Source organism: Fulmarus glacialis, unplaced genomic scaffold (genome assembly GCF_000690835.1).
Source record: "Fulmarus glacialis isolate BGI_N327 unplaced genomic scaffold, ASM69083v1 scaffold39025, whole genome shotgun sequence".
In the NCBI taxonomy this organism is placed as follows: domain Eukaryota; kingdom Metazoa; phylum Chordata; class Aves; order Procellariiformes; family Procellariidae; genus Fulmarus; species Fulmarus glacialis.
This window is the reverse complement of record NW_009213149.1, coordinates 17,133-39,582: the sequence shown is the minus strand read 5'-3', so window position 1 is coordinate 39,582 and position 22,450 is coordinate 17,133. Positions and strand designations below refer to the sequence as shown.

Sequence of the window (22,450 nt, the reverse complement as noted above, 5' to 3'; positions counted from 1 at the left end):
TCTCAACCTCTCCACAGACTAAGTAAATAAATTAACCTGATCATGTTCCTACTGTGAGATCAATGTGAATTTTATTTGCTTAAATGGAAGCCAGATTGTCCCACTGAGCATTTCAAGACTAATGGTTAGTCCTTGTGTTTCTGGCTTATTCATTAGTTTGCCTGGATTATGGGAGATCCTATGGATCCTCACAGCTTTATCTGAAAGAGAAATCCATCAAATAAGCCCTTCCCTGAAAAATGTTGATCAGAGTCTTATACATCCACTAACAAAGACTTATAAAATCAATCTCACAAAGCTAACAATTCTGTAATGTGGCAAGATTAACAGCAGAAAATAATACATTTTCATGACATCACTGATACAACACCAAAAACCAGACAAACTTTTACCCATTCATCAAAGGTATTTTTGAGAAAGGTATTTAGAGGCTGTTTTTTAGGCCTCCATTGGGAATTCTATAATTTCAAGTGATCATAAAATGATATTTTAAAAGCATAACAAAATTCTTCAAAGAGTTTATTATTTTATTTATGCTTTTATACTTTTTATACTATTGGAAATAAACAATTCCAACACTTAGGAAAAATATCCTAAAGAAGTTTGTATTTCCATGTATTCTACTATATTCTACTAGCTTCTACTAACCAGAGACACAAAACTTACAGAATAAACAGAATTAATGCTGCTCCAGAATGTATATCCTTTATCTCTGTAAGTATCCATTTGAAAAGGGTAGAAGACATAGATGCAAACACAATGAATATTAAATAATGTTTTAATTGACATTTGAAAATGAGACTGAGACCTCTAATGCCAAGTGCGCCCTGAAGGAAGGGATGCTCTTTCATTCAGCTGAGCCCTGACTCCAAATCATGGTGGCCATGACCCCATGACAGGAGATGACAGCTACACCATGCACCCTCCAGGACTGGTCTTCCAGTCTTTCCTCCAATGCTTGGAGGTTCCCTTCTTCTTCATGCACACCAATTTTCTTAGAAAGTGAAATCCGCTCCTGGTATGGAGTCAGCGTGCCCTTGGAGCCTGCACCCCAGAATTGCCTCCATTCTCCCATGTAGGTTCAGCCAATGTGCGTGTCCTTGAAAAGATTTTGTGCAAACCTGTTAGTAAAGGCTTTCACATCCCAGCATCTTTTTCTTCCTAACTAAACAATTCAACACCTGCTTCCACCTCTGCAACTCACATTAACACAGCAGCCTATATGAGCGTGGCTATCGACTAACAGTGAAGATTAGACTAACAAGGAAAGTTTACATACCTCTGATAAAAGTTTAAAAGCTTTTAAAATCTTGATCTTGAAAGATCATTTGCACCATCACTAATTAGAACCAGATTTAGCTAGATTAATTTAGGAAGAAAGAGAATCTCTTGTTCTGTATCTCTTCACGTATTTCAACACATCAGTTAAAATACCCACTTCAAGAAAACAATAGTCCATGACTTGTCTTTAAGACTAAGTATCCATGCTGTCATAAGTTATTACAGGTTATCTGACCCAGTAGTAAAGTAGCTTGTGACAAATTCCTCAATTCATGAACAATTAACTTTTAGCAATTTATTGTCAGCATCAGGAAACAGAATAGATGTAGGATGGCAATCAGGCTGAATAAAATGTGTATGTTTAGATAAAAGGCATATAAAACTTTGGGACTTCTATTTCTAATGAACGCTCCCATCTGCTTTCAATAGCCAGAACTACTTTTGATATCAGATCATGCACACTGATTAACTTAGACCACACTAGCTCTTGAAAGCTGAGAAATTATTTCATATTTTGTTACCTGCAATGTATCACGAGCAAGTGGTGAAAAACCTAAACTACATTTGAATATAGTTTTCTACCCAGGGAATCCATTCTGATTCTGGTTTTACAGTTTTAAAACAGTTCCATGTATTTGTGTCTTTTCTTTTATGCTAGACAACGAACTAAAATAAATACATTTTCTCTCAAAACAGAAGACTTGAGTGACAGACGGAAAATACAAATATACAGAGAAAGTTTACCAGTTAAGCAATAGCTAATTTCTTCTGAATTTGTTTTTTCCTACTGTGAAAAGTATCACCTGCTAAAAATGTGAATTGGTATTCTGATTTTAGTTGTCAAGTGAGTAATAACTGGCTGACAGTCAAAGAAATGCATGAAAGGTACTGCTTATCTTCCACTCCTTACGTTCTACTCCTTTATTCATAACAGAGCTAGTCCACTTTGTAGAAAGTGACATAATGGGGATTTTACACAAAAAGGACTACTGATGAATAATAGCTTATGTTTGCATTACCTTCCAATTTGAAGCAGGTACACAAAACATGCCAATAACAAATGAAGGAAGCCCACTTCTAAGGTGGAAGCAGCCTATTTATAGAAATCCCTTGTATATATTAAGTTTTCAAAATTAAATCACATGCTTCAATCTGTTTTATTTTAAGGGTTGTCATCTAGGAATTCTTGGATTTAGAAGAAAAATTTTGTATTTGGTTTTGTTAATATTTTGCTCTGAGAAAAGGGCAAAAAATAAAGGTATCTTTTAAATCCCAGTTGAACTTTGATGTATTTGCTTGAAAAGAATTTTAGCTAAAAAATACGCATGTATCACTTGAGCTAAAACTATTTTTTGAGGTCCATGGGATTTTTTTTGTTTGTTTAAATAAGGAAAGAAGAAAGATTCTATTCTTCTTTTAGCAGGATTAACCAGCCTGTGTTAAAACTTAAATTTTAGCAATTAATTTGTAAAATACATGTGAAGCTGAGGTTAGACTGGAAGAGGGGAGGAGTGGTGAAGGTTTGTGAAATTGCTCAGTTGATTTTCACTGGAAGATACGGGTTTATCAATGTGATGTGCAGCAGTATAAAACACTGCAACCAAGACAGGAGTGAGTTGATATGTAGTAGTAGTTTTTCAATGGAGGACAAAAGAGTAGAAATCTTGCCAGGGTTTTTCAAACCTCAACCTTAGGTTGTCTCTAAATCTAAAATTAGTCAGAACCTGTAATAACTTAGCAGTGTTCAAAATTTGTAACGTATATTTAAAGGATGTGCAAAAGGTTGTTGAAGAAGAAAAGAGAAGTTCCTCTTAGTGTCAAAAGTGCAAAAGATCTCAAAATTATGTTGAATGTCCTTGTGCTAAGATCTTTGCTGGTCACACTCGTCAGTATTGTCTCACCGCTTTCCTTAGGCGAGATGACCTGTCTGCTCACACTTGATACTTGTCTTATGTTTAATTTAGTAACACTTCAAGGTAAAAATCAGATATAATTTCTGTATCTGTGCAATATATTTCGTGGAACAGTATCCATCCAAGACTGGTACTTGCATTTTCTTCCCCCAAGATCTCACAGATAAAATCAGTGATAACTTCCTCTGTATATGGTAAAATGCTATACCATAGGTTAGTTACATATACTAACATTTTATACCTATGTCAGACAGAAGGAATAGGCTTCATATCCAAACTTCTGAACATCTGGACTTATAAATGTCAATCCTGATCACTAACAATATGTGACGAATCATTTACTCTGCACTGATGCATTTTCCAAGATTCACTATGGTGTTGAAAGGATAAAAACATCACGTTTTGTATTACACTTCACCATAATTTAAAAAAAAAAAAAAAAAAAAACCAGCCAGTCTGAGATATTTTTCCAATGGAATTCTTAAAGGGGGATTTATGACTAATGTAACTCATTAATTACGGTTGTGAAGCTTGTTTGGAACATTATTCAGACACTGGCAAATACTGTTGTTTAAGCAGCTCTGTGTTGTTTAAAAAATAAAGCTCTCTATTACTTTTGGGTAACCTTAACTCCTACTGATGCTATAATTTATACTTACCTTTCATTTCACTTGCCAATATTTTACACTAAATCATAACCATGTATTTTACAAGGCAATATTCATTCTTTATATGGTGAAGCCTAAGGCAAAACTATGCTCAGCTCCAAATCAGCAGAGGTTTCTGAACCATCCCCAGCTGCCAAACAATAAACTTTTCAGAGTCATTATTCAGAGTTATGGTACCATTCAATTCATATATATCTCTTAAGAGAAACAAAATTCACACTTTGAGGGAGACAAGCAAGCAAAATTCTTGCTTTTTCTAAAATCCTTTATAAATGTCAGCAAATGTTATTTGAATGGATCAGTCATGTTTATTTTGATTAGGGGGTAGGAAGCCGTGTCACTGAAACCTCCACTCAGATTAGCCATGAACTGGAAGTAATTTATTTCTCTCTTATTGTGCAGTTTAATTCCTGATGTGTTATTTTCTAACATACGGATGCCACCTAGTGACAATAATTGTCTGCTTCTTAAATTGGGTCTAAAATACTTCTAATCTAAGTCCACAAGGATATGAAATATATTACTCTTAATGCTTTGTCAGTTAAGGGGAATTGTGCCCATGCATAACTAAAAGGTGGAATTATTGCTGGTATTTCACTAAAGTAAAATACATCCGATATCACAATTTTAGATGGGTCAGATAGACATAGGCTGGATTTTTGAGCATACGTATGATCCAGTTATACCCAGCTACATATAGATTTTCAACAGTTACTGGCAATCAGTGTATTATTTCTAATATCTTCCTATGCTTGCTTAATTTGTGAATGCCACCTAAATCCTTTGAAAATGGGACCCAATTTCTGTTCCCATAAATTTTTCAGGAAATATTCATCACCCGTTGTGCAGGATGGATGAGATCTCAGGTTCTGTCCCTACTCTAGTGAATATTTTAAGAATATGAAAACAAGTTATTGCTGGACCAGAGAAAAATAGGCTTTTTTCCTCTGTCCACTGAACACCTAAGCCCCTCAGCCAGCAAGTATACCCAAATTGTAGTTATTTCAGATAAAGTGGAACAGTTCCAGTAGGCTGACTGGAAAACCCCCTCAGCCTAATAAAACATGTGCTTGTTTATAGAAATCACTTCTAAGGTAGTAGGTACTGCTTTTTACTCTCCAGCTGGGGAGATAACTGCATCCAGCCTCCAGTAGTTTCAGTATGTGCTTCACTAATGAATCTTTTTTTCAGCCGTGTTTTGCACAGAGCCAAATCTGGTAACTATGCTCAGGAAACACTCCCCTGTTTGAGGTCCAATCTGTGGATTCAGGTATGGTTTAGCCTTGAGGTGTATCCATGCAGTGTAGCCCAAATCAGTGGTTTGCTGCAGCTATCACTATTCTTTTCCTTAGCACTGCATCCTCTGAAACCTGCTGCTGCGTTTTCATCCCATTTTCTAGCTCCTATTATTTCTGGCTCCTCATAAACCCAACATGTCCCTTCCAGTTCTGGGACCAAGCAATTTGTTGCTTCTCGTTAGCAAGACCAGGGTGCATCTGGAAGTGCTCAGAAGCAAACCACTGGTCAGAGTCTCTGCACTGGTGAAAATTTAGGTGCCGACAAACAGTAGGTGTCTCTAGGGCCAGGCACTAACAGAATGACAGCGAGATCTTTGAACTTAGGTGCCTGATGTGGCAGATGTTATTGTGGCAGATGTGGTTAGATGTTAATTTAATGCCTTCATGTTTTGTGTGTGAATCTATACCAAAGTCATTAAGTCAGTTTTGAAAATGAGGCCAACCCCATGAATGAAACTTAAAATTCATGTCCTCATGCTGTTCCAACTGTAAATGTTGCAGTGCTAGTAGGAACAATGTCCATATGCTCTTTAGACTATGTGTAACTTATTGACTCGTCTTCTTAGCTGAATTTAAGCAAATACTAATGAGTCATGTTTAAAATGCAGTTCCTATCATATGCAATGAAATGAATAAGTAGAGCATTACCAAATTGTTTTGTTTTGGTTTTGTTTTTTAATCTATGGTCTGCAGGTGGTGAACTTTTTACTGGTCTCTACAGTGACTACTGGGGAAGAGATGCTGCTCTATTTCGCACCATGAATCGCATGGCCCATCTCCGAACTGAACCTGATAGTGAGCACCTGTTGAAAGGTATGGAAAGAAGGAGAAGGAAGAACATGGAACCAGAGGTGTTTCAGATGACTAGAGAATTTCTGTTTAACCAGAAATTAAAATTATATTGTTCATGCTTAGGTATATCCATTTGGAGATGAATTTTTTTAATGAAAATGTTTTTCATGAACCTCCTCCCAGGATGATCATATTGAAATCTTTACTTTGATTACATATTGGATTTCACAAGTGGAACTTTTAAGTCCTTCATTTTTCACTTTTAAAATTGCTTTTAATTTATACTCCGGATATTCTATACTATTTCATGATATGCCAGATATAATTAAAATAATATTTTAAAATTCGCTATTTAATTAATGGGATCTTCTAATTAAAACACAGTACTCTCTCTCTAGATGAGAAAATTTATGTTGCAATAAAAGAATTCAATCTTCACCAAGTTGTGTAGTAAAGAGATGTCATGCAATAACGCAAAATAATAAACATGCAATGACCATACGGTTAAAGGAAATAAAAAGTTAAAGCAGGTAATTTTAAAGAAGAAAATTAAAATTTCTACTAGAAAAATATTGAGAAAAATCATGTGCTGGGAAATTTAGAAATTGTTTCATACTCTTCAATGTGAAATGTAACTGAATTTCAAAGTGTTGAAATTTCTGTGAATCAGAATCTTGATTTGTTTTGCTCCAAAAGTATTGCAATATTTCATCATAACAGTGACATAATTACTGCTAATATTTGGCAAGGAGAGTCAATAATTGCCTTTTATGTTGATTCATATAGTGAGCATCATCTTTTCGGTGAAAGGACATAGAAGTTTTTTCTTTCAAATTTCAAAGCAGTTTCCTCCCGAATCAGGAGAGAGAAAATAGTTCTGCTGCATACTTCTTCCCACATGAATCTGATCTCAGACTTGAATTAAATTCATTTAAAAAAAAAAAGAAAGTTTAGAACATGCTTAGATATGCTTTAAGTCCAATACTTAGAGCTTTGCTGAACTGAGTGTTTAGACTGGCTATATATGGGTATATATGGTATCAGGTGGACGTTCACAATAAGCAAGTGAAGTTTCTCTTCTCTTCTCTCTGGAAGATTTCATTATTTTAAATATAAAAGTCTCTAAATTATGGTCTCAAACTTTGCTTTTCATTGTATCTATACTTGAAATTTAAATTTGCAGAAAGGAAATATTTTTAAATGTATATTAAAAACTTCAGAAAATCAACAAGTGCTGTATCCATGTCTTAAAATGCAATGACTGTTTTCATAGAGAACAGGAAGTTAGAAAATATTTACATTACCCACTGCTTCTTAAGAAACCATACTAATTGTATGAATGACATTCTCATTTAAAGAACTTGTAAAAACTTTGCTACAACTCAGTGAGATTAAATCATTCACAGCGCTGCTTGGTGTGGGGTTAAAAATATACAGGCATGGACTGAAGTCTGAACGTAGGTTTCAACTTTGCAGCAAAATGTCAAAACAGGAAACATTTAGGTTTTTATTTCATGACAAAGAGACACAATGCATCTTCTGTCTATGAACATATATGTTCATATAACATCCATCAGCTGAACTACCAGAGCTTTTTCTTTATCTAAAAGGCTGCTTGACCAAAGTTGACATTCCTACACATGGTTTGTATGTGAATACAAACATGCAAAGATTGTTATGTGAATATTAGCACCAGGTTTTAGCCTAATCCAAATTAAAATATATAAACCCCAGAGAACAGGACTGGAAAAAGGTCTTTTTCTTGCACGTGTACAAAGGAATATTGATTTGTAAATTGGAGCTATGAAAATAGTTTGACATTAATGTATTCCACATGTTCTATAGATACCCACCCGCAAAAAAATAGATTTTTTTCCTGTTTTTATCACCTTAATCCCCTTAGACAGCTCTCTGACTGACAGATCCCTAATTCTTTAATTTTATTTTTTTCTTTGCTACCAGTTGATTTTAAGGATTGCAAAAATAAGATAATGTTTTAATAAACTTGAATTCAATTAATTTTTGTTTTCTTTTGAAGAACCAAAATTCGTTGGCTCATACATGATTCCTGACAATGAAGACCATGATGATAACAAAGTATATTTCTTCTTTACTGAAAAAGCATTAGAGGCCGAGACAAGCACTCATGCCATATATACCAGAGTGGGACGCGTATGTGCGGTAAGATCCTTTTTCTGATTCCCCAGCTAAATGAAAAAAAAGCATGCACCTTTCTTTGGTCCTTCTCCCCCAGGCAAATATGTCATCTGTTAATGTATGTGAGAATAAGTTATAGGTCTGAATGAAAAACTTACACGTAAACAGCTTCAAGCATTAGAAAATTCAAAAGTGATCCAAAATCTGGGCTTGAAGCTGAATTTTGCTAAGAGAGAGAGCAGAGTTCAGGAAATTTGTTATTCAACTCCATCTCTCTTTGTGCTGATATGTGGTAACAGTAATAGCAGTTGCCCACAGGACTCTCTTACCATCCAAATTCTCAATTCAGATCAAGGCTCCATCGCCCTTAGTATTGGCTGTAGGTCCAGGGCCTCTTGCAGCTCTCACAGCTGACTTAAATTGATGTCCCCTCACATTCCTGGTGACAGGACCAGCCCAGACACCAGTCCTCTCTGACGTTCTCTCTTGCCTTCCTATTCTGTCAGCAAGGAGGAGACTCAACTCACCTGCATTTGCGGAGGATTGATGGCTATCTTATTAGACAGCTGGCTTTTGCAGCCAGCTGGACAGGACAAAAGGCAATGGGCACAGATTGAAGCATGTAATTCTATCTGAACGTAAGAAAACATTTTTTTACTGCCAGGGTGGTTGAACACTGACACAGCTTGCCCAGAGCCTCCATCCTTGGAGATACTAAAAACCCAACTGGACATGGGTCTGAGCAACTTGCTTAAAGCAACTTACTTTGAGCAAGGCAGTTGGCCTAGATGATCTCCAGAGGTCCTTGCCAAATTCAACTATTCTGTGATTCTGTAAATTTTGAAAACCTCTTTCTGATGCCTGAGCAATAGGAGGGGTGCAATGTCAACCATCTATAGAGTGCTTTACAAATAGTAGCTAATTAATGTTTTAATTTCATCTCTCATTTCTCTTCTTCTCAACAGCAACTAAGGAAAATTGTGCAGATAGGAAACTAGAACAAAGGATTGAATTGTCCAGCAAATTATTATTGCAGTCAGGCATAAGGTTTACCAGAAGGAGCAGAAAAGTCACGAGGAAAGACCTTTCTTCCATCCACTGCCCTGCACGATTATCCATTTCCCACTCAGGCCATGCTCCTGGTGTGTTGATCCTATCTATTTTTGGCTCCGTGGCCCCACACACCGGAAGGAGATCTCGAGCAGTTGCTGGAGAGGAGCACTGTTAACGTATGATCTCCCAGATTAAACTGCCTATAATTGGTCCTCTCTGAACAATTGATGAAGTTTGAGTGCATTCCTTTTCTATTAATTGAACTACAGTAAGGCTGATGAGAGGAGCTCTCCTATTCCCATTGGGACTACATCTGCTTGATTGAAGGAAAGGATGAGAAGTTAATTTCTTAGTATCTGATTTTGTTTCTGAAAAAAAATTGCCTTCCCCCTCCTAAGCATAGGGTATACATTCCTAAAACTATTGGGCAAAGAGCAAGGTACAAGTTAAAAAACTTCTGTCACCTCAATGTATAGTATATGTCACATATGCTCACCAGCATACTACCTATTAACATTTCTTAAGGAGTGTTCATGTATGACTTAAAACATCTAAAGTATGCAAAGTACCAAATTGCAGCCTAAGACATTCATGTTCACAAAGCCAGCTGGCTTTCTGAATTCAAGCCTGCATGAAGATCTGAAGTAGAATCCTTTGGCCTGTGTTCTGATAGATGTCTGAATAGATTATTTTAATAGTTCCCTCTATTCTGAAATATATCCACCTGAATGTCTTATCTCTAACCATGGGTTAAACCAAAATCCCACAGACCTTTCTCTTCTACTTGTCCAGAACTCCAAATCCTTTATCATGTGGGCATTAACTTAACAGCTGTATGCTATAATGCAAATTTCATTAAATGAATAAAAAAAAAAAGCCAGCTGGTGATTCAAGAACTGGCTTTTTTTTCCCAGCTTTTACGGTTTTATCTGAGCTGTAACAGGTTTTGCAACACTGAGGCACGTACTCTGTATATTTCTGCTTTTCTGAGGAAAACAGATCTCTGTTTTTGTAAGACCTCAATGTGAAGCTGAGGAAATCAATTAATTTCAGTAGTTTAGAATGAAGTTGTGAGAGGAGTTTTTCAAGCCTGATACAGAGCCTTCAACAGCCAGTTACACAGTCTGCCTGAATGTAAGGCCATAGCTTTGAGGATGCTACCCAAAGGTTACAGACTCTGATCACTAAGTAGTACTAAATGCCCCCTTTTCTGGTCAGTCCAACAGTCGCAATAGCAAGAAAAAGATGAGACAGCCATAGCAAAGCAGGAATTATTTAAAGTTGTTGAGAAATTGCTAGAACACCATGTAGACGCTTGCCTCAGACTTGCCCCAGCTGTAGCAGTTCTATAGGTAGATTCAGGGCTTCAGTTTCCAAGTGTGCTGCACCGAGCTCCTAAAGCAAAGCTAAACTTTGCTAGTGTACTCAGTACATCTAGTTAACAAAAATGAGAAATAAAAAAGCTTTGCAACAGCTGTATAGTTGAAATTATCCATGGATGCGGTACAGAATTAAAAAGTTCTTATAAACCCACAGCTCTTAATGAGACCTGGACTTGATCAGTGCAATCCTACTCGAAAACTGACTCCAGAGAAATAAGACCAGTAACAGACGTGTGGTTTGAAAATGCATGCTTTTGACATTAAAAGATACAATGAGCAGCTAATTCAGCAGAGATGTTTGTGCTTCTAGACTTACTCATTCAAATTACCATCAGCATTTGTTTCTTTCTACACAGAATGATATGGGAGGCCAGCGAATGCTCGTGAATAAATGGAGCACTTTCCTCAAAACCAGGCTAGTTTGCTCTGTGCCCGGGAGAAATGGAATTGATACGCATTTTGATGAATTAGGTAAACATCCTAGACTGCAACAAACCTAAAACCACCATACAAAACATATACTTTCATGATAACACATCTTACTGTCAAATATTGTACTTGTATTCATTAGCAGGGAATGGTTGTTAGTGTTTTGTTTCCAGTGTCTATGAAGTTCTATACATATGGAGTTGACTATCATCAATTATGCCTTTATTTATTGCATTGATTTTAAAGATTGCTTTTAAAATCTGCATAAAATTGAAGAGCATATATGAGTAAAATAGGGTTACACTTTTAACAAGTAATGAAGTCTCTCTTTTGGGGCTGAGAAAAAAGTAGTTTGCTATCTATAACGTTGCATTTTAACTTTACAGAGGATGTGTTTTTGCTGCAAACTCGAGATAACAAAAATCCAGTGATATTTGGCCTCTTCAACACTACAAGGTAAACAACTAGAAGAAATAATAGCAGCAACAGAGGAATGTTTGAACAGCCTATTTAAGAGATAGAAGCTGCATGATAAATATCCCTTAGCAAATAAATAGCAAACAGTTTAATCCCTGTTCTATTCACAGTGGGCTTCCTTGTTAATATAAAAACTGCTCTATGACACTCAGGGGCTTGAAGTCTAATTCAGTGATCCAGTCTATCTGGATCATAAATTAATTAAATGTTTCTCTGCTTGAAAATTTCCTAGTGTCAAAGTATATGCACTCCTGCATGCTTATGAGAGCAGCCTATCAGAGCCACCTGTCTTCCTTTAAGAGCTCCACTGTAATTCAAGTTTAAGTAGATAGCAGCTTAAATTCCTACTAACTTCTCAGTGAAGCCTAAAACACCAGCTGTGATGTTGCTGGTGGCCTCCTTTTCCACTGCAGCCTAGTTCAAGTGCAAGCACACAGTACCTGTTTCTTGGAGATCCAACTGTTAGTTTAGGATATAAGTGGTAGAGAAAAGCAGCTGTGCTTTTGCCACTATTTCACTCTCCTGGTTTTTGGGTTTTTTTCTTTTTTTTTTTAATAAAGCAAGGCTGATCTGGTCCTCTAGGGATGCAGGCATCTAGCATTTCCTACTGGCTCCCCATGCCAGTAGAGAAAGGGGGGCATCTAATTAAAATTATCTGGATCACCTTCTGGAGTCTTCAGAGATAATTTCTTTGTAGAGAGCACTGATATTTCTTTAAAAAATAAGGAATTGCTTCTCTGGAACAAAGTGAATAAAATTTTAAAATAAAAAAGGTACTTTTGTGTGGATTGATCTACATAGTGTGCTCTTGATGATCTAACTAGTAACACCAACCAACATTCCACTAAATATAAAAACACTTCTATTCATTTCAGCCAGCATTGGATGATTCCCGTCTTTCTAAAGTAGCAGCAGGAAAAATTTTAGAGAAGAAAAATGGTTAACTGTTTAAGTCACTGATCAAAGACATAGAAGACCTGAGTTCAGTTTGCTGCACTTCCTCTGTCTTTATAAACAAGTATTTTAGAGCCTGTGTTCACACCTTCAAATTTTGGGATAACAACACAGAGCTTCCTCAGAGAAATGTTATAAATATAAATACATTAAAGACTTTGTAAAGAACATTGGACACAGCAGTTATAAGAAAAACATATAGGAAACAATAAGTATTTTGTTCTCCCTGAATACTGTTGAAAGATGACTCATTTTTAATTACACAATAATATCAGTATTATATGTACAGAATGTGACATAGTGCTTTAACAATGTCTTTGAATTTTACTTCATAGCAATATATTTAGAGGATATGCTGTATGTGTTTACCACATGGCAAGTGTCCGAGCAGCTTTCAATGGACCATATGCTCATAAAGAAGGACCTGAATACCACTGGGCTCTATACGAAGGAAAAGTACCTTATCCTAGACCTGGTTCAGTAAGTACAATCTATTTTCCATTGCTTTGCTATGTAAATGAATTCAGGAAGAAAAAGCAGACTGCTGCTAATGTACAAATCTTCCTGACTTCACAGTCCAGGATATATTTATTTGAATATATACATACTCTAGCATTTCTGGAAAAGTCAGCCATAAGTTTAATCAAGTACTAGAAACATATATTTCCCAAAAGAAAATAGGGGAATTAAGTATACAAGGTTTTTCAAAATCCTGTTGGAACTTGAATTTAGCAACCTTGCGTTAAGGTCCTAAGGTCCCAAAGTTACGACCCCAGGCAATAGGGGTAGAAAGAGGCACCTCTAGAAGGTGAGTCAGATGCTGCATTCAGAAGCAGTAAGTGCATTACCTGGGAAGGAAATTCACTTTCTTTTGAGCCTAGAATAACTGCTCTTCTAAGTTTGGCTGCTGACATATTTTTTGCATCTGAACCTTGATAACTTTAATCTAATTGCCAAAGAAATAAATAAAAAATCAAATTTATTTAAGTGCATTGAGTGAACCATGAGGTTTTTTTCTGATGGAACTTTCTGGAGAACAAATCATCCCTACTGACTTAACTTGAGAAAATAAAGCCAGGATGAACTAGAAACATGTACCTATATTTACATTAAATATATATATATATTTAAGATACATGCAATATTTTCCAATGTAAATGAGCTTATTACTGGAAAAAACCACAAGCTTATAGAAGACAATTCACTTTCCTTCTATTGCCTGTTGAAACCAGGGCATTTAACAAGTGTTAAAGGAAGAAAAAAACCCAAAGATGATCCCCTATTTCAGGATCAGGTGGTTCTGGTTCCTTTTTTCCATCTCTTTTTTAAAAAGGATCAAATTTCAATATTTCTATAATTTAGATTTGTGCACAGGTTAGAAATAAGACATAGATTTTAACAAAAGTAACTAATCAGAATAATCACATTTGTAGATAAGGAGTAAATCCTCCATCACCTGAGGTCCTTCTCTCAAGACTGGTTCTTTCTAGAAGCGATGGTCTAGCATCCTCACAAATCATTGGTTTGCTTTCAGACATCACAGAGTGAGATTTTATTACCCTCAAATCAGGTTCCTGAGCTTATTAACATTCTTGTTCTGTACCCTTTACAAAGAATATAGAAATATTAAAACAACTTTGCAAAGAACCAAACTCAGCAAAATCACTCATGCTTTTCACTACTTTTTACACAAGTTTGTTTACAAACTTTTTTTTTTTTCCAATGGACATTAAGTGAAGAAAAGAAACAAGACATAATTTGAAAATGCAATTAATCTGGCAACTATTGTAGCATACTCTGCAATTATAAAGGTGCTGTTGTGTAGAAAGTTGTTGCTGCCTGGCGCTTAGATGTTTCATTTGGTAAACAGAAATTCTAGAGGAAATCACAAACTCATTACTTAGAGAGAGGTGATTAATTTCTACAAGGAATTCCTAATTTCTATGCTGATTTCTCAAAGGTATCACAAATAATCTTAATCTCAAACCCTTGTCCTGTTTCACTCTCTTTTTAAAGTTTCTGTCACTGTAGTGTCTTAGGCCAGGACTCTCACATCCCAGCTCGGGGGGTGAGGAGAGTGGTCCCGCGTTCACTGCCTGTCAGTGTGGCTTGAGGGTGCCCTTGGCATCGCAGGGGCCATCTCACAGAAGGGGCACAACCAGGGCCTCCCTCACCTTCCCCTTCCTGCTGCAAGTCAGGAGGAGCCCCACAGCAGGCAATGCCAGGCTAACCCAGAGAAGCACCACATCCAGGATTTCTTCTTCACCCCATACCCTTTGAGAATACAACTACTTACCCACCCATGGCAATTGTCATCTGTGGCAAAGCTGCTTTTGTTTACACTCGCTGAAGGTCTACCCCTTATCATGTCAGCATTGTGCAAATTTTTGACTCTGTGAGATTTCTAATAGCTGTTTGGCTAAACCCCCCCAGTTTTCACACTTCACCTCTTCATCTTCTCGCAGGCTGGGGGCTCGCTCTCTTGAGCTTAACGGTGGAATAAACAGTTGCTGAAGCATTTTCAGTGTTGTTTTTCCTTTGCTAATTGAATTAATATTCTCTTTTATACTAAAAGCAATCATTTGCAGAAATAAACATTGCATACAATTCATTTATCACTGAATCGCAGGAATGAGAGTTGAAAAGGCCTATTAGCTTATCTAGTCCATGCCAGTACAGCCTTTCTCCCTGTACTACGATTTCGAATGCATGTCCGCTCTCATTTTACATTAATGTTTTCCTCTGCTTCTCTTGGGGTTAGAGACATAAGTCAAAATGCAGAAGCAGATGCTCCAAAAAAGAGATTATCTAGGATTTAAACATTATGAATATGATTTGACCATCTTGGCCAATAAGCTACCACTGTAGCAGTGCTGACATCAATACCAAATGTTTTTTTGGTTGTTTGATGTAGATCAAAGTCATTAATATTGAGTCAGGATAGAAAATCAAGTAAGTAAATTGTCACATTTTGAGCAAAATGGGTGAATTCAAATAAATTATTGGTTTCCTATTTGACATTTTGTATAGCAAATTTACAGTTTTTGCAGTTTTACCAAATAATGAGACAGTACCATGCATGGATTCCAGAATGGCTCTATATTTTACAAAGATGATATGGTCCAAGTTCTTTAAGCAGTATTCATTTTTTTTCCCACACAGTAGAACACCTCACATATGTTATTTGGACTGGCATTAAACACAGGCATGAATTCAGTATTAATGACTATAGTCATTACATTGATATCTCCTGGCACTGAAGATTAAATGGTGGTTTTTTTGGCAAGAAGGAGAGAACACTGAGCCAGCACTTCAGCAAAGTTGACAATGATTTACAGAAAGGCTGCCCTAAGTTCCACTCGCTTTCAATGCTTCTCTCCCTTGGCTCTGAAGGGCCACATTTGGGTCAGACTGGATTGTAGCCTCCCCAATAGGCAAGGCATGGGAGTTGAAACAGATATAAAAGAAGAGCACAAGTAATTTTCCCAATGTCATGGAACAAGTTAGTTGAGGAACCAGGTCTTTCCTGGGTGTTAATCGATTTAATGATGTTTGTCTCTATATGTTGCAGAGCACATCAGAGGCTGAAGTAGCTGGCTCTGCCAGCTAACAGAAGATTAGTTGATTCTTTTTTGGCTGCTCAGTTAGGGCACAGTTTAGAGGTCTTTCCAACGCTTTTCCAGTATCATGAGAAGAAAGCATGTTTCAGGCTGTAGTCCACAGTGTTAGGTTTCACACTCCAAAGAAAAGGTCAGCATATTGGTAAGCTGAATCCCACTACCTTTCCCATTACAGGAGTGACAATGACAAGAAGCCAAAAATAACCTACTATTAGGCATCTCTGAGAGTCAGCACTCTTTGATCTTTAGGGTAAAGATGGAGTCTATAAGGAATGAGAGTAGAGTTTAAAGCTAAATAAACAGAAAACCACTGTTAAGAGTCACACAGGTTCTGACAGACTCTGCGATCCCCTGCTCTGAAGTCTGCCCGAAGCACTGCTTCTGCCATAATCTCTGCTCCTGTTCTGCTGATTCTTTTAGTGCATTTAGACTGTGATGCTTCAGGGAATGACATCAGTTACCTCAAAAATGGTGTTGATAGACTCCAGAGACGGCTGCATCTACTGTTTCCTTTCTAGACTACTTGATTTTATTTAATTAAAAATGAAAAGCCTGTAAAGGATTATTTTTATTAAATCTCTCCAGGGCTAGAACTTTGCAAGGGGAACCTGGCAATGCCTATTCACTTGATATGCTGTGCAGTGCATGGAAAGCAGAGGCTTAGCCTGTCTTCATGCTCCAACTCTGTCTCTTTATTGCAAACAGCCGGTGAAATTCCATCACTAGGTTGATTAGACAATTACTTTAAAGTCAACACTGAACAAATACTTTCCTGTAGCTAAGCCCAAAAAGTGGAAACAAACATTGCCCCACTTGACAAGTGCAGGAGTTTGTTATTGTCAATTACAGTTGACCACAAGTTTAAAATTACTGTTTCCAGTAAACATAAAGAGTATTGTATTTCATTTTATTGATTGAAAAATCCAATTTAAACAGGGAAAGGCTGCTACTGTGGCTTTGCTTGAAATGCTTCTTAAAACCACACTGTCTTATGAATATTTGGAGAAAGTAAATGGTTACTGAGATATTTCCAGCTTGATCATAAATGGTTTCAATTAAACATCATGAAGCAAATTGGAAATGTAGAATCTATGTTCAGTTAGGGAACACTATATCCTTCACAAAGCATCCTAAAATTAACTTCTCTGTTTAACACATTAAATTATCCCTAATTGCACATTTGACCGAAGGAGTAAGCCTTTTCTAATCAATCATTGACATCAAGTCTATTTGCTTTGCAAAACAGTAGATTGATGAACGCAAACATTGGTATTTCAAGCTAAACTGTGGTATATAATACTGTCATTGTGACTTAGGAATTAGAATCAAATGTAATACTGTTAGAAAGCCTGAGATCAAGAATTACTCTTGCTGCTGGCATAATTTTTAAGTGTGCTTAGTTTCTTATGGTAATACATTTTGCAATCAATCAAAAGTAATAAGACTAGAGATTGATTTCAAGCATTAGTATTCTGCTGATTTTATATGGCTGTGTCTCTACTGGGATAGGAAACCCGTTTCTCCTAACTCTGCCATTTTGATTACATCTTCAATATGAATTTGGGGAAGACATAAGCACTATGTTTTTTGTCAAAATCTAAAAGTGTCACTCTTTATTCTGCTCTTAGTATGCCAGAGAGGAAGGAGCTCCCTCTTTCTAAACATGACAATGCCAAGGCTCTGTTCAGCATTCCCTTTCTTGGCTTCTCATGATTAATAATCCACACATGTATAGACTTCACTGTCCCGATTCCTACTGTAGTCTTTTGTGCCTGTTTTTATGCCAGGTTTTCTGTAGACTTGCAAACAAGACCTGTCTCTGACAATTTATTTGGCAAACCTTCAGGATAATCTACATTTTATGTTTTTGCAGTGTGCCAGCAAGGTGAATGGTGGTCTGTACACTACCACTAAAGACTATCCTGATGAAGCTGTCCATTTTGCCAGGAGTCATCCACTGATGTATCAGCCCATCAAGCCTGTTCATAAGAGACCAATACTAGTTAAAACAGATGGAAGGTACAATCTTAAACAAATAGCAGTGGACAGAGTGGAAGCTGAAGATGGGCAATATGATGTTTTGTTCATTGGCACAGGTAAATTAAAGAAAGCAAGGAAGACAATTGATTTAAAAGTGTTTTTTACCTCCAGGATGAATGAAATTAAGTTGTCTATAGTCCAAAAATAAAAAAAAAAAATCAATACAACATTCCTTTTTAACAATCATTCTTTGCATGACTGTGCCAGTCTTCACCTTACAGAAGAGGTTAGTCATTCTAGGCATGTGCTTCACTGTGCTGATAACATTATATAGAAAAATAATGGTAGGGAAACATTTAAAGACTAAGAAGAGAAACTTAAGTATAGGATTCCTTTTTTTTTTTTTTTTTTTCTTTTCCCAAACAAGAACCTTAAATTAAATTCCTGAACAACTGGCTTTATTTTTAAAACTTCAGAACACAATCATGTATCTGAGCATAGTTCATAGAGACCTGAGAGAAACAAAGGTGATATAATTTTCAAAAATATCAGTTCAAGTTACTGGCTTTATTCCACAGTTTATTTTCCCCAATTCTGGAGACCACAAGTCTAGCTGATACTGCTAAAAAGAAACTGCCAGCCTCCAGATTTGGGTTACAACACAGTTCAAGGAAGGAAGGCGGAAATACCCAAGTTTCTCAAAAAGAAACGGTTAGAAGTTTTCTGCCAAGTTTTCTTGTCTTTTTTTTGTGCCATTTTCATAAGATACACAGAGCTTGTTTAAGGAGGATTTTTAAACATCTACCGAACAAATATGATTAAGATAAAATATATCATAGCCCTGCCCTAAATCTAAGCAACCAGAGAAAAAAACACATTCTAACTGTATTTGAAAAATAAGAAAACTTAAGAAAATAAGAGGAAAACCTGGAACTAGACAAGACTTCAGTCGCATCTAATCTGTCTGGAAAAAATCCAAGGATTCATACATTCACATTTTATCAATTTAACAACAGGAACGGTATCACAAATCATTTTGACCATTTTGTCTAGGAAAGCATTTAGAGTGAATTATTTTTTACTAATGAAATTCCTCTGATAAGCACATTTCAGTGTTGAGAACATTTGAAAGAAACATGTTTGTAGAATAGTAAAGGCTTGTTTCTATTAGTGCTGTTTTCTAAGCTTTTAAATGGCCTTAGTATGGTCTCGGTATTGGACTTAGTGTGGTCTGTAAAACGTTGTGCCATGTATCACTTATTTCTGTACAGCAGATTTTATAACGGTGCCTAGATTTTTCGTATTTTCCACTTGCATTTGTGATTGAGTTATTATATCAAATACTTTTGTACACAATTCCTCTGTTCAGCAAAGTTGAATCCAAGGGGACTTAAGTGTGTGCTTTAGAGCTGGACTGGCACCCAACAGCTGCTTAGTCTTCTTGAGATGTCTAATCTCAGGTGACAAGAAATTCCAGCAGAGGAATTTGGGCTTTAGAAACTCTAAAATGAACCCTGCAATCTCTGCTCTGGCAAAGCTCCCATACAAAAACTCACTGCTACTCTTGGCAATATAATGTTAGAAAGGGTTAACATTTTTTTATCCAAGTCCAACACCTGCTGTGTAACATAAGTAAACAGGGTCTTACAGCTGAGCAGAAGTTTCCTCAGGGTAGCAGTGCAGGTTAGAAAGGTTCATCAAAGGTAAAGTCTGAACGTCAGGGCTAACTTTTACTTGTCTGTCAGCAGGATTCAAAGAGGGACTTACTTATGAAAATCAGAGCTTAGAATGCAATTTCTTTTTACTGTTACATCACAAAATGGATGCCTTTGGTTACATATTCTCTTTGAGAAGTGGTGTATGACCCCAGTTTAATGGTTCCTCTTTATGTTTGCACCTTTGATCTTTTGCTGAACATTTTTCCCGGTGCTTGTCTGCTTAATATTTCCCCTGTAAATCAAAGACGACTGAAAGTAACAGAAGAAAGGAAGTGATATTTGCCATTGTTGATGACAGATTTTCAAATTAAGGAAAGCAAGACTATTCTAATAATAGTCAGCAAGACAATGCTGAAGTGGTGGAAGACCAGATGCTATTTGTGCATTTTAATTTTCTGAAAGAGTTGTAGCGATAGAGAGGCTGATAAATCTAAACTCCAGTGTGCCTTAGACTTTTTGAATGTGCAGCTTTTTTCAGTTCATCTTCCTTTGATTAACACCTTCAGCTCAACAGCAGCTCGGTGTTTCCCTAGAGCAGGGTGAGAACTGTGGACAATGAACCCTTGAAGGTTTTTGTACTCCTGCCTGGAGGAACAGAGCTGCTGCCAGCAATTAAGGATAGTTAGTAGTTTCCTAACTAGTGTAAACACTCAGATCCTATAATTAAAGCTACTTTACACTCCCTTGCCTTGATGGACTCAGCTCCTACCTACTCTCACTTCTTTTTCTGAAAAACAGTCATCCTCTTTGATCTTTTTGCAGCTCACCAACGGGTTATGACCCAGAGTTTGAAAAATTATGAGCCAATTAATCGTATAGCTCAGGGATGTCTCAGTTGACTCTTATTTTCCAGGGACAAATTGTCACATGTGTTTATTTTCTAAGAGTAGGAATCCTCATCAATAACAGCAATATGCAACTACCTGTACATATTTATAAATTTCTATCCATTATCAGTTTGAAGAAATCATTGAATGTATTTGAAGGCCATATAAATGTTTCCACCAATTATAACCTTTAGTTTTGTTGTTTTTTTTTTTTTTTTCTTTTTAAATTTATTCCAAGATAATGGAATTGTGCTGAAAGTCATTACAATTTACAATCAAGAGTCAGAATCAATGGAAGAAGTGATTCTTGAAGAGCTGCAAGTATTCAAGGTGAACTGTGCTGTATATGAAGCATATATACAAGTCTTGAATTTTCTGCAGAATTAAAATGTCTAAAAAATCTGAGGATAGTCAAATACGCAATAGTTATGTGCAAGAAATTTTCTAATGATCTAGTTATTTTATGACAGGAAATCTTCGTTTTCAATTGAAGTTTTTCTGAGGTGGAGTTATAGCTCAAGTACTGAAGCATATTGCAGCAAACCAGGACTACTGTCTTTCTGTTTACATGCTTGGAGGTTGTAGTGTGTCTTTTAATTAGAAATTTATTGCATTTTTTTTAATTTTCGCTCATATCCAATTAAGTATTTAAAAAAGTATAACTGCATGCACAAAAATGTGCCTACTATAATCTTGGAAACTTAAATGAGGTCCAGATTTAAAAAACCCAATCCTCAGAAAGAGTGAATGAGTTAATCTGCCTTTACAGTGGGCAAACCTGAGTCCTAGTGAGGCAAAACTCCATTCTGTTTAAGAATAACCCATAGCTAAAGCTCAGTATTTGCTATATGGCAAAAGCAATATAATGAAATTCTCTTAGTGAGTATCCACATCATGTCACGTTAGCCACATAAAGTAGGAGGCTAACCTACTTGAAACAATAGAGAAAATCTAACATCCAAACTTAGATATTTAAATCTGGTACCTGCATTTAGGCAGTGTAACTATTGACTTGTTGTCTGGGGGGAAAATCACAGAAATTACCCCTTTTTATAAAACCGGTTTCCAATAGACCTATTGGTGCCTATGTCTTGCCATTGCTCCAGGAAATCTGAGCAGAGGGCACAAAGGACAATGGAAAAAGAAGGAATTCCTGCTATTTTTATCTTATCTTCAATGAATGTTTTGTTATAAAGAACACTCCACTTATCACTCTCAAGTAGGACAAAAGAGATTCAGTGGTGGCAAGAGCTAATGTCATGTTTGACAGGGAAATTGTAGTGTTCCTGTGGCTCCAATAATCCTGAATTAAGTGTTGGCTGGTTGTTTTTAAATAAACTCTTTTAAAGCAATGTTTCTGAAAGTCCAAATTTCCTCATATCTTTCTGTATCATCAGAACTTAAAGAAAGTCAAAGTATGTAGCAAACTGAATATAATCAACACTGTTTTACCTAATTTATTGTCATAGCAAAAAGATACTATTTTTTCTAAGCAAGGAAATATTTCCTATTTTCTAGGTGCCAGTTCCTATTATTTCTATGGAAATCTCTTCAAAAAGGGTAAGTATTTGACAAGTTTGAAATGTGAAGATTGTGATTCAAATGTAAGGAAGCTATAAACTATATAGAGATAGACATACATAGATAGATAAACAGACAGATGGATGTACATCATCTGTAATGAGATCTGTTCTGATACATGTAATCCTTTTGTAATATAAACATGGTTACATACTCTGTTCTTTTATGAAGCATTTATGTTTTTCAATTCTAATGTTAAATGTCCTTAGTTCACACTATCATTCATATCAAATCAAGTATAAACCAATCTGTTTCATGAGTTACTTACATAGTAATCACAGTAGGGATTGGCTTGGTGGATATGGCAACTCACAGAAAAG

At 36.3% G+C, this 22,450-nt stretch overlaps 1 protein-coding gene across 1 annotated transcript in view; it reads left to right on the top strand.

Annotated features, from left to right (window-relative positions):
* The window catches only part of SEMA3E (sema domain, immunoglobulin domain (Ig), short basic domain, secreted, (semaphorin) 3E), a 38,402-nt gene that overhangs the window by 1,551 nt on the left and 14,401 nt on the right, over nucleotides 1–22,450 (top strand). The window contains exons 2-9 of the mRNA XM_009578099.1: nucleotides 5,854–5,973; nucleotides 7,991–8,133; nucleotides 10,901–11,015; nucleotides 11,360–11,429; nucleotides 12,740–12,884; nucleotides 17,898–18,120; nucleotides 20,788–20,879; nucleotides 22,068–22,109. Coding sequence (XP_009576394.1) covers nucleotides 5,919–5,973; nucleotides 7,991–8,133; nucleotides 10,901–11,015; nucleotides 11,360–11,429; nucleotides 12,740–12,884; nucleotides 17,898–18,120; nucleotides 20,788–20,879; nucleotides 22,068–22,109 — 885 coding nt within the window. The 5' untranslated portion in view covers nucleotides 5,854–5,918. The remainder of the gene's footprint in view (nucleotides 1–5,853; nucleotides 5,974–7,990; nucleotides 8,134–10,900; nucleotides 11,016–11,359; nucleotides 11,430–12,739; nucleotides 12,885–17,897; nucleotides 18,121–20,787; nucleotides 20,880–22,067; nucleotides 22,110–22,450) is intronic.